At 35.0% G+C, this 13,552-nt stretch overlaps 1 protein-coding gene across 2 annotated transcripts in view; it reads right to left on the bottom strand.

Annotated features, from left to right (window-relative positions):
• Positions 1 to 13,552, bottom strand: part of HOOK3 (hook microtubule tethering protein 3) — a 73,971-nt gene that overhangs the window by 53,597 nt on the left and 6,822 nt on the right. For both annotated transcript variants that reach the window (XM_026712746.2, XM_087926416.1), the window contains exons 2-3: positions 6,387 to 6,472; positions 591 to 663 (exon numbers count right to left, since the gene is read on the bottom strand). In XM_026712746.2, the coding sequence (XP_026568531.1) occupies positions 591 to 663; positions 6,387 to 6,472 (159 nt within the window). The remainder of the gene's footprint in view (positions 1 to 590; positions 664 to 6,386; positions 6,473 to 13,552) is intronic.

Genomic DNA, 13,552 nt, shown 5'->3' with positions numbered 1-13,552 from the left:
AGCTACTTTAATGCTGAAGTCTATTTCACAGCAATTTTCTCAGACAGGCAGTTTGTCCCTGGGAAAGACTAGAGAAGGTTCAATGGCAAAAAAGGGGTGGGGTGGGGTTGGACCTTGCCTCTTTCATCTACTTAATAATTTCAGACTGCTCCCCTGCTTGACCCCACCTCCTGATTGGGACAGTCTCTCTTTGACAATGAGAAGTCATTTAGATAATCGTTTCAGTACAATTGATGTCTTACATTTCATTTTTCCTATTCATTTTTATTGGATACCAGTATACCATAGTCCCTCCAACCCAGACTAGATAAAGCAAAATGAACTGGGTTAAAATCCCACGAGAAAATAATATTTCTATAAGAAAATGCTATATATATGACATGAAGTAGTATGGGTTTAAACTAGAAGCTTCAAATAATTGACTTAATAAGAGTTATTAAATATTTAATAATGCTTAGAATTGAATCGACATTTTACTGTTTTTAAATAGAGTCCTAACTTGAATCTTGCAGAATTGTATGCAAAACAAAACAAACAGTTGTAGTAAGTTGACCAAAAAAACCAATGCAATAGTTAAGCAATAAAAATACCTTCAATCTCCAATTGTCTCCTACTTCTCTTTTTATTCTATTTAGCCAATTTTCATCAAAATATGTTGGATCTCTGAAAAAAACAAAAGCAGAATATTCTGTTAAAAGTATTTTCTTTCAAACTCTCTCTTACAAAGTATTTTCACACACACACTCACTCACTTACAAACACACACACACACATGCATATAATACCATGTCTGCTTATACAAAATTACAAGTTTATCAACTAAAAATCCTATACTTATGATATTTAAAAAATGGCTTTTACACTATATTTCATGGCAATTAAGATTATTTGGAAACAGTTTCCAGAAATTTGAATAGCAATGACTTAAAAATATTTTCATACAACATGAAGCACAAAATATTCACATTAAATATAAATGTGTACATTTTATTATTATCCTACCTTTTTATATTCCAAAACAGTTGATAAATTAAGAATATTTTTATTTTCTATACCAAATTATATAAATCATTCACAGATTTATAGGTATTTAAGTCCTACCTTTAATCCTATTCCTATCCAGCTAGCTATTCAAGTTATCTTCAACATTTAATTGATATCAGAGTTTAAATTTCTAATCAAAATCTATTTATTATACACTTGTAGAATTCAAATAATAAATCACCAGAAGCAGTCTGTAATTCTCTTTGAAAATTATTTATTTACAAAAGTTTATATTTAACAAAAGCATAAATCAGAATTCACAATTTCCCATAAATCATGATTCACTAAAACCAGAGCTATTACTTTTGACATTTTATACACAAACATAAAATAACAATTCCAGATATGAGAAAATATGATACATCCCTGTTAATATAGTATTTGAATTTTTCAGTAATTCATTAAAGAAGAGTAATTGACCATACTTTAGCAAACTATTTTTGAATTGTTATCAATAAAATTCCACTGCTGAGTTATTATTGGATGAAACTAAAATATAACAAGTTCCTTATTATATAATTTAATAGTATATTTCATTTCCTTGTTATATAATTTATTCTAACATGACACATCTTTTTACAAAATAACATTCTTTACTCACACCTGAGGTCTACTTTTAGCATATAGAAAAACTCATGCACCGTACTTTAAGAGCTTGCTTTTGAACAAGTCACTTCTCTGACTGAAAAGTGGAAAAACCAGTTTAACTATTCATATAGAAGTGTTCCAAGCTATCTTTTCTGTACATAGGTTCTTATAGGTCAAAGGATTCTATTTATACCATTATGCCTTGGCACACAATTTAAGAATTGCTGATATAGCACATTTTTTCAGTATGCCTTTCTATACCTGAAAAAGCTATTTCATCCTGCTATTTAATTAACAAGTTGAAACGTTACTTTTAGAAGCATGGGTCGAACTGTCATTCCCTTAGACCAGGGGTGTCAAACTCACGTTGTTACGGCAATGAGATGTATCAGAATTTTTTCCCCTTTGCTAAACTGGCCAGCATATGACACAACCAGCCCATGGGCTGGGAATTTGACAGCCCTGCCCTAGACATTTTTTTTAAGATATTACATTCACAGTTTCCATACAAACACATGTATTTAAATGTATATTTGTAAAAACACATTTCACTGCACTCACATTTCCCCAATAACATGTGATTCTTTAATCAATATTACTAGCAGAGGTAGAACATGATTATATTCCATTAAGGAATATAATTGTGAGCTCATAGAATTTGATATAACAAAGATTATTGAGGTTATATCTATTGGAATGGCTAGGTTCACATATGCTAAACAATGATTTATTTCAATCATGGTTGTTGGACTAACACCAATGAGTGAGCTAATTTATTATACTACATAATAAACAATGTATAACTATCTCTGCTCTGTCTGACTTGCCACACTTAAAAATCTCTTATGAATTGCTAAGAAAACTCTATACCCTACCTTCCTCAACTCAGGGCCCTGGGAAACAACCCTTTTCAAATATATAATCGGCCAGTTCCTTGTTCATCTCATTTACTTAAGCAAACTTTGATAATAATTGCTAAATTAGTGATTTTACCTCTAATTCCCAGTGTATTGCTGTTTGCTGGTCAGAAGAAAGACAACCGTCAGTCAAAAGAATCCAATTTTAGGAACATAAAATCTAATAATATATCCTTTATTCTCACTGTTCCTACAGTTCCTATCTCTCTCTGGGAGCAGGTAACACCAGGTGATACTGTTACATATGTGTGATAGCATCCTTTCTCTCAGTATGTAACTTTACTTTCTTCAACGTTACGTATACCTGTGAGGCCCACTATTTTCTTTGCTACTCTCTTTTTATCTTCTGTTAAGTAAAATTTTAAGTTAAGTAAAAGTTTTACATGTTAGTGAAATTTCCGGTTTATCGGCTTCGGTGACAGCAGGGATTCGCTTTTCTCGCGATCCCTGCTGTGCTGGTGCTTGGTGCCTCCGATCCTGACGGATTTGAGGCTAAGGCTGCCCTGTTGGGGCAGCTGAAGAAAGGGGGATCCGGACAGGGGTTGAGGGTATCGCAAACCCCTCCCCAGCCAGCAATAACCCCTTCTCTCAAGACGGTGGAGCGGCGGTCTTAATGGTGCCATAAAGAAGCCGGCAACTGGATAAAGAATGTGCAGGAGGAAGAAGAAGGAGTTTTAAAACGAAAGTTTTTCTTGGTCGAACTGGGACCTTAAGGACATATTCAACACCTGGGAAAGTATTGGCTTTTTCTGGACGCTACAATGTTCCCGATTGATGTTTTCAGCGGCGAAGAAAAGTGATGAAAAGGAAAGTTACTCTCCCTCCCTTATGGAATTAACAAATGGACAAGGGAAACCTGCCTTTTGATAGAAGGTAAAACCTAAACTCCTTTGTTATAAGTGGGAAGGGAGAGGCTTGGAAAAAAAAATTTACTCTAAGACTTTGCTGGAGGAGATGCCTTGAAGATAAAGAGAATAGAAATTAATTCTAAAAAGATTTAAAGCACAGACTGGACGTTTTTTCTTTCCCTAATTTGACTTCACCCCTAGAAGAGAAATTGTAAAAAGAAGAAGTTTGTACTCTGCCTGGACTGTTTGATGATTACGGGATTTTGGGACTTTTGGGAACTGTTTTAAGTTTGGAAATAACTGATTGGCTTAATAATAAGAAGAGGATACAGAAAAAGAAGAAGAAACAGTTTAAAATGGCTCTATCTCTTGATGAACTAAAAAAACAATATTTAAAAATAAGGAAAGAAGGCAAAGATGTTATGGGAGAAGCCCTTTGTTTCCTAGATATGGCGCTTGTCATGTGTCAGCAAATTAAACAACAGCTGGAAGAAGCCGAGGAAGAAGAAGCCATTTTTAATGAACTAAATGGTGTGACTAAGAAAGAAAGGAGAAAGAGAGGAGCGAAAAGGAAGGACTTAAGAAATAAAAAAATATTTATGAAAGAGAAAAAGAAGATGCAAAAACAACAGAATGCTAGAAAGCAAAAGGAAAGAGGAATGCAACAGAAAGGGGAAACCAAGAAGGCAGAGGTTTGGAGAGGAGGGGTAAAAAGTTTAGGCGGGTTAAGAAGGAAAGGGAAAAGGGGGAAAAAAGTTACAAAGATATAAAACAAGATGGAGAAAAGAAATTTTTTTTTAGGAATAATGGGTAATGAATGGGTTTTATTTTCTTAAAAAAAAAGGGGGATTCTGCAAAGTACACATGAGTATTGTAATAGTGGTATTTGTATTATAAGTAGATAATCAGAACTTTTTAAGATCTAATAAAAGACTAAAATATTAAGGTATAACTTTAAAATGTTTAATAATGAATGATTTTAAGTTTTAATAAAATACTAAAGGGAATGTTTAAAATATTAGTTTGAATATAGAGTTTAATGGATTAATGTGTTGACTGTTATGGATTTATTATTGTAGTATTGGTTTCTGAAATAGTAGAATGTACTAAGCAGAATCTGATTGGGATTTAGGTGTTATTTTAAATTTTAATTTAGGGGAATGATAGAAAGGCATCATACTCTGATTAGTGATTCCAGGGGAAACTATTCTTTTTTATATTGGAAATGAGACAGATGTAAATGGAGAAATGGACAAAAAATATAAAAAAATTTTTTTTAAAGCAAGATTAAATATATAAAACCGAATTAAGACGAGGCAAAAGTGGAGAGGAGTTATATAATAGATATAGAATGGTAAACAAGATAGGTAATGGTATATAAGAAGAGCATGAATTCAATTGAAGTCCATACAAAAAGAGGTAATCTGGGGCCAAGTTACTTTCTAAAAGAAAGTTTTATGTTTTTATGTTTATGTCTTATGTGTGTGTGTCCAATTAAGAATTAAATAATAAAATCTCGGAGGAAGACTAGATGAGAACAATTACAAACAAGCCAGAGGAAAATATAAATGTGATGATTGAATAGCAGATAAATTAGAAAGGAAATATGATTGAATAATGATTAAAGAGAAACAATGTGGAATTTGGTAAAGGGAATTTACGTGTTTATATGGAAATGGGATAAATTATAAGTATGTGATATAAAGCAATGTGTTACCTGCCTTGTAAAGATTTACAGTGAAAAGAGGTTTTATGTTTTTAATGTTTAATGATGTTTTGTTTTGTTTGTTTGTTTGTAAAATCAATAAAACTTGTTTTTTTTAAAAAAAAAGTTTTACATGTTAGGATCATCTGACACAGATTAGAGCCTTACAGGAAAAGATGCCAGATGTTCAAGGGTGGCTTCAGAAAAGGCCAAGGAACATGAGACATTAGTGTTGATGCATGCTGGGTAAATGAGGAAGCCAAATAATACCAACAAGCTGTCAGTATGTATTCATTGTTTGTTGAAAGCTTTCAATTGTATCATTTATGTCTAGCTGTAGAATGTGCTTGGAAAAATAGAAATCTCAGGACATCTTGCCATTCTCACATGAAGCCTATAGACAGGCAGAAAGCCACAGTTCAGACAGAACACGGTGAAAAGGACAAAGAGACAAGGCTGCTTGCACTCCTCTTATTTATTCAATTTATATGTGGAATCTGTCTGCCTGCTATCTATTTCAGCAATAGAGACAAAAGTATATTTTACACGGTCTCCAACATACTAAGTCATAATAAATACTACTCTGGAAAAATAGCAGTGTAGATATTTTATTAAACAAACATTCATTGCCAATGTTTTGCCATTTTCTAATTACAGCATAATTTAGTGAACATGCAGATCTATTTTTATTGTTTAATACATATTTTTTCCACCTCTTGCATTTCCCATCTTAGAATATGGGTTTGGGGTTCCTCTTTTTTTCTATGGAAGCTACTATACAAGATACATATTTATTCCATCGGATATAAGTCTGTTGGTATTTAAAATAATTTATTTAACACAGAATTAACTGAAAATGTTGTATTGGATAACAAAATGTAACACGCACACCCCATAAAGGAAACTTTGATGGAACATGTTTACCTTCAATATTACATTCTCAGGGGATAAAAAAAACCTGTCATTTTGTAGAAATGACTAGCCTTCTTTCATATTAATATGATAATTCATCAAATATTAATCTTTTTACAACAGTCTCATTAAATTTCTTCCTAAATTATATTTCTCTTATCTGCATATTTGTATTTTCTGTAGTTAAAAAAAGTTTGAGATCTTAACTAGCTTGTTTGTTAATTCAATGAATTCAATTCTTACTCTCTTAAAAAATCATTGCTCAATTGTAAGAAAACTAGAGGTAATAATATGAAATAGAAAACTGACACTTTTTCTGATGCAGAAAACTGAATATGATAAACCATTTATTTACAAAAAAAATAATCTTACATCTTTTGAAGTACTTGAGCCATCACAACTCCATTTGTTAAATCTTCTACAGTCTGGCATGGTGCTTCAACATTAAATGTCTGGATCTGAAGAGAAAGAAGGTCATATTTAGTCAGGCTAACTCAAATGTATTACACCAGCACATCATGAGATTTCAGAAGTTGTACAAAGCTACAAAGTTGTACAAAGAGCTGCTGGAAGAAGTGACAAAAATAAACAGGTTAAACCAAAGAAATAAATACAAGATCTTGATTATTATTGGTATTATAAATAATGGGTGAATTCATTTTTGTAAACTTGAAAGACTCTATTTTACCATCACATCTGTAAGAAAGCAATTCTTTCTTTGCCCTTTAATTAGCTTCAATGGATTAAATACAGTAACGTGTGTAAAAGCAACATTTGAAAATATTTATTCATATACTACCTTCAAAACCCACTAATACCAGAAAAGGATATATAAACATGATGATTAGTTATAAATCTTCTCTAAGAAATGAAGCTCAATTCAAAGGAGACTTTTGCCAATTTTTTGCTATAAGGATTCCACCAGGGTAGTATCTGCTTTGAAATTACTGAAGTGTTAATTGATTCTTCCCCAAAGAAAGAAAATCTGCATAATAATATGCATAAAAATATCTGCATAATAATAAAGCAGTAGCTGTGTGTAGCAATTCAATGTTTTTTCAGAAGCAACATGGAGTTTGGCCTCTCCTATCTTAAAAAAAGATAGGGGGAAGGGAACAAGAGAGGACAGGCTATTCTCTTCTTCCTATATTCTATGCCAAAAAGAGAAAACACATTCTACAAAATAGTCTGGAAGAGGATGAAAGAAGCTAAAAACCAGTTCTCCATTTTACTAGATTTTAATAGATTTTTTTGCCATTCAGTGTACTTCTAGTTCTATTCTTGATCCTGAATTGCAAATGAAGAAACAACTAGAATATTTTTAAAAGGTCTACTTCCTTTTATTAAGCAGATGTTAAGAAATTTGTCTAGTAAGTCATAAAAATGGAGGCACTGCAGCACCTTTGATTTGTTCTTCAATAACTTCTGACTTATAAAGCTGAGTATAAAACAGGAAAAAAGTTAATTGACAGTGTTATCAATGATTTTAAGCCAGTCACTCTCTCTCCGCTCAACCTATTTCACAAGGTTGCTGTTATGGGAAAATAGAAAGACCAAATATTATGTATGTATGTAGACTTGAGTTGTAAAAAATTAAGATGGGATAAAGTGAATAAACAAGCAAATAAATGGCCAGATATTGCAGCTAGGCTTATCTTAGAACTATGGTATCTATCCAGTTGACTAAAGTTCAAGAGACTAGAGAAATAAGTTGAGAAGAAGTCCGATGCAGAATTGGGAAAAATAATGAACTTGTGTTATGATGAAATCAACATACATCCATTAAGTGGAATTCCAATACATAAGCTATAGGGGGTATAAACTTGGTAAGGTGTACAGTGGGGTTTAAAAGTTAACATTCTGAATGTTCAATATTTCTACATAAATATGACCTAGAACACTGTTCTCCACACAAATCCTAAAAGTAGATAAAGGGAACACAGTGTCAACAGTATTATACTTGTTCATTTATTCATTGAGGAAAATTATCCAAAGTTATGTCCAGCAAATGTATATAAACCTTTGCTTTCAAGTAACTGATATATATCCCTCTTGGGCAGCAATATCAGCTATGTTTCTGATAACTTTGATCAGCCCTTCACGTTATCTTTGAGAAATTTTAGCCCATTCTTCTTTAGAGAAAATTTCAACTTGGGGATGCTGGCAGGCTTCCTTGTATAGAAAACATGTTGGATTACATTCATGCAAAAATATTGAAAATTCCAAAGCTCATAAATATTTAAGAACCTTTTTATGTGCGCAGGTGTATGTATGTCACAAACCAACACAAGAATTAAACTTGGTTACAGCCCTCAGCCATTTGATTGACTTCCATACTTTTTTTAAAAAAATATTCAAAATATCTATACAGAGCATCTGCATGGGCCTAAGAAAATAAATGATTCAATATAATCCCCAGAAGAATTAAATACCAATATTAAAACATATCCTTCTGGATTATAAATCCTCAACCTACAACCACACTTGACCCTAAAATTTTTGTTTCTAAACGAGACATTTGTTAAGTGAGTTTTGCCCCACTATACAACCTTTCATGACACTGTTAAGTGAATCACTGCAGTTATTAAGTTACTAATACAGTTAAGTTAACCTGACTTCCCCACTGACTTTGCTTGTCAGAAAGCGACAAAAGTGATTACATCTAACGGAGACACTGCAACCATCATAAATATGAACCAGTTGTCAAGCATCCAAAGTTTGATCATGTGACCAGGTGATGATGCAAGTGGTAAGTGTGAAAAACTGACACTTTTTTCAGTGCCGTTGTAACTTCAAATGGTCGCTAAATGCACGGCTGTAAGTTGGTCTACCTGCAATTATTTTTTGTTTAACTATGAAATTTAAATATCTTTGGATCAAAATACAGTAACCATACCTCTAACAATTCTGAATTGCTAATACTATATACAATCGCATGAAAACATTTAGACAGCCCTAGTCTAATTGTATGTTTCAAGGAATTCTTAAGTGAAGAAACTCTGACATAACCTGCATGTGGTACTTAATTAAACAGGAGATCTTTCTGAAAATGTGAATATACTTGACATACACAATTGTTCTCAGCACATACCACTAAAAATAACTTCTTTTAATAAAAACAGGAATATCTTTGTATAATGGCACATAAAAGTATAAACTGTGATATGCTAGCAAATTTACTTAAAAGGCAATGTTTCCGCATTGAAATTTCCCACCCCCGGAGACCAAAAATATTCAATCAAAATCCTTAAAAAAAAAAAAAACCAGGAAGTTAACACCCTGAAAAAAAAGGAGAAACATTTTTAGCTTGCTTATGTTCACTTAAAATACTAAATGGTTTTATTTGGAAATATTTTAACTGAACAAGCCCATTGTCCTACTCCCCACTTAATCCACTCTAACCAGTTTTGCAATGTTCACAAACAGGTTAGGACATTTGGATGGACATGAGAAGTTTTCTAAACATCTCAACTACAGGTTTAATATATTTCTTCTGGTTTGGGTCTCTTCAGCGACAGACCGAAATCCGCAATCATGCACGGTTTCGATCTGTGCTCGCCACTGGAGCGCCCTGATCCTTTCGATTCGGGGCTGAAGCCACTCCGTAGAGGTGGTGAAGAGGGGGGAGATTGCTAGCCGAGTGGAGGGGAGCCGCATCTCTCCTCCTTAGCTAGTGTAAACTCCCTTCCCTGAAGGCGGTTGCAGTGGTGGTCAGAAATGGCCACCTCAAAGAAGAACCGGACTGGATAAGATTGTGCAGGAGGAAGACAAAGAGGAAAGCAGGACAGATCGGGTTAAGCAGCAGAGAACATCTAAGCAAGGTACCCTGCATCTAAAAGTACTTAGAGGGATACTTCTGAAAGAAGATCTTTAAGCGGCGAAAGAGAGAGAAAAGGAGGTTAAAAACCCTTTTTTTACCTTTATATTGACAATTACAAATGGTATGGAAAGAAATTCATATTAATCTATTTTGACACTAATAGGCAACCTTAAGCTGAAATCTAAGTGTCAAAAGGAGAATAAATATTTTTTCTTGATCATTTTAAAGCCCTAAAAAGGAGAAGAGTGGAGCCAAAAGGGTGGGAATAATGAAAAAATGGAGTGCCACCTGAAAAAATAAAGAGGATTAACAGTGAAACTTTGAAAAGACTCCCGAGGATACATTGTAACTGAAATCTTATTAAAAGATACAGTAACCTATGGAAAGGAAAAGTAAAGGAAAGAAACAAGAAGAAACAGTCTGGGATCATTTGGTGATTAAAAAAAAAGTTTTGGGCATTGGTTTTTTTCTTTCTTCTTCTGTTTTTACTTAAAGTCAATCGGGTGGTTGTTCAAAAGTGTTTAAAATGCCATCACTCCTGGAGGAATTGTAGATGAGTCTTAAAAAACAGAAAGAAGATGCCGAAAGGGGAGGAAGATCCTTTGGCTTCGTATTTGAATTTTTTGAAATGGAGATCCTGAACTATGAAAAGCAAAAGGAAAAGCTTCAAGAGCAAGAAGAAGGGCGGGACAAAGAAGAAGCCATTTTCAATGATCAAATAATCCAAAGTGTGGTAATAAGGGGAAAAAGGGGGAAAGGAGTTAAAAGTTTGAGATCAAAGGGAACAGCCAAAAAGACAAATAATCTGAAAAAGAAGTATAACAGCAAGGAGAAGCAGAAAAGAAAACTACAGAAGGGAAAATTAGAGAAAGAAGGGTATAAAAAAAGGCATGAAAAAAGGGGGGAAAGATTGAAAGGGAAAGAACTTATGAGGGACAAAAACAGGAAAAAAAGAAAAAGGGGGAACGTATTAGGATTAAAGCTCAGCTAGAAAACACAGAGACAATGGTTACATTTAGTTAAAAGTGAGGATTCTGCAAAGGTACAAAAGATAGTGTTGTGACAGTAGAATACTGTAATGAATTAGAAATGAAAAAAGTAAATAATCTATGAGATAAAACTCTATTGTTATGTAACAGTATGTTCCTTTATAATTAATGCAATAATAAAGAAGGGAGGAAACATTGCTATTGTTTCTAAAGATTGATAAAATGTTGAAAAGATATGTGAAAGATTTATAAGGAAATTTATACCAGTTATTAGAATGAATTTGAATAATTATTTTGCTTATTAATAGTAAATAATTTATAAGATAAAACTGTATGACTATCCAATGGTATGCTTATTCAGTTAAGTAATAATGAAGGGGGGAGGGAAACATTTCAATTGTTCTCAAAGATTGATAGATATTGAAAAGAAACGTGAAAGATTTACAAGGTTCATACCAGTACTAGAATGAATTTGAATAACTATTTTGTTTATGTACGTACGTATGTATATGTGTGTGTGTGTGTCTGTGTGTGTGTGTGTGTGTGTGTGTGTGTGTGTGTGTGTATGTGTATGTGTATGTGTGTATATATATATATATATATATATATATATATATATATATATATTTTCTGAGGTTCTCATGGGTATTTGTATGTGGATCTTTGGTTGTTCGGGTTTTCTCCCGCGTAAGATTGAAGTATCTAGGCAACGTTTCGATGAAGTCTCATTCATCATCTTCAGGCTTCTGTCTCGGCTCTGTGCTTCTCAGAGTAATGTGAGATTGCAGCTGCTTCCTCCTTTTAACTGCCAGTGGGGGTGGGACTTGATTGGGTGGGGGCTTGGCTGTGTTCTGATTGGGTGGGGTGTGTTCTCATTGGTAGGGGTTTGGCTGTGTTCTGATTGGTTGGGGGTTAGCCGTGTTCTGATTGGTTGAAGGCGTGTTCTGTTCAGGTGGGGGCTTGGTTGTGCTCAGGTTAGTCTTAGTTGCTGGGGATTTGAGCTGGTGAGTTGTGATCTTGCTGTTTGGCTTCGAGTTCGTGGTCCTTCTGCATCTTCATAGTGGGTGTCGGTTTGCTTCATGTATGGCTCGGAGGGGTTTGAAGTGGGTAGTGATGCAGCTGCAGTGCAGCTTCTGGTCCATGGTCGTGTCTCATTTTCTGAATGGGTGGGAGTCTGTTTTCTATATGGAAGTGTGGTGGTGGCTTCTTGTGTGGCTCTCATGGGTGTGGGTCTGGTGTCCTTCTTCATGTTAGGTACTCGTCTGTTCATGAGGCGGGTTTCCAAATGGCTGGAAGGCGGGAGGTGTCATCTCGTTTGTTCATGCTGTGTGGGCGTTTTTCTATCTCTATGGCTTCTCTGATTATTCTGCTGTTGAAGTGTTCGGTTTTGGCGATAGTTCTGGTATTTTTAAAATCAATTTCATGTCCTGTGGCTTTGAGGTGTTGGACCAGGGAAGAGGTCGTTTCTTCTTTTTTGACTGAGTTCTTATGTTCTTCAATGCGTGCACTTATTCTTCTGTTAGTTTGTCCAATGTATGTGGTAGGGCAGGCAGTGCAGGGGATTTCGTATACTCCTTGGTTTTCTAATTCGATTTTGTCTTTGGGGTTTCTTAGGATGGTGGATATTTTTCTGTTTGTGCAGAATGCTGTTTTGATGTTGTGTTTTTGGAGGATCTTGCTAATTTTGTCTGTAGTGCCTTTTATATATGGGAGGAGGGCCAACACCTCAAAGGTCCAACACCATCCTGGTCCAACACCTCAAAGCCACAGGACATGAAATTGATTTTAAAAATACCAGAACTATCGCCAAAACCGAACACTTCAACAGCAGAATAATCAGAGAAGCCATAGAGATAGAAAAACGCCCACAGAGCATGAACAAACGAGATGACACCTCCCGCCTTCCAGCCATTTGAAACCCGCCCTCATGAACAGACGTAGTACCTAACATGAAGAAGGACACCAGACCCACACCCATGAGAGCCACACAAGAAACCACCACCACACTTCCATATAGAAAACAGACTCCCACCCATTCAGAAAATGAGACACGACCATGGACCAGAAGCTGCACTGCAGCTGCATCACTACCCACTTCAAACCCCTCTGAGCCATACATGAAGCAAACCGACACCCACTATGAAGATGCAGCAGGACCACGAACTCGAAGCCAAACAGCAAGATCACAACTCACCAGCTCAAATCCCCAGCAACTAAGACTAACCTGAGCACAACCAAGCCCCACCTGAACAGAACACGCCTCCAACCAATCAGAACACGGCTAACCCCCAACCAATCAGAACACAGCCAAACCCCCTACCAATGAGAACACACCCCACCCAATCAGAACACAGCCAAGCCCCCACCCAATCAAGTCCCACCCCACTGGCAGTTAAAAGGAGGAAGCAGCTGCAATCTCACATTACTCTGAGAAGCACAGAGCCGGAGACAGAAGCCTGAAGATGATGAATGAGACTTCATCGAAACGTTGCCTAGATACTAATCTTACGCGGAGAAAACCCAAAACCAAAGATCCATATATATATATATATATATATATATATATATATATATATATATATATGGCATTCAGCTTTGTTCGATTATTTTCCCACGTCATTTAGTTTTGCTTTTAAAGTTGTAGCGTTTGCAGAATCTCATCTGCCATCAACCAGAAGCCTGATGATGGCAGATGAGATTCTGCAAAATGCTACAACTTTAAAGCACAA

Source organism: Pseudonaja textilis, chromosome 2 (assembly GCF_049901715.1).
Source record: "Pseudonaja textilis isolate UNSWEBS1 chromosome 2, rPseTex1.2, whole genome shotgun sequence".
In the NCBI taxonomy this organism is placed as follows: Eukaryota; Metazoa; Chordata; class Lepidosauria; order Squamata; family Elapidae; genus Pseudonaja; species Pseudonaja textilis.
Note: the sequence above shows the minus strand (reverse complement) of the source record. Positions and strands in the feature narration are given on the sequence as shown.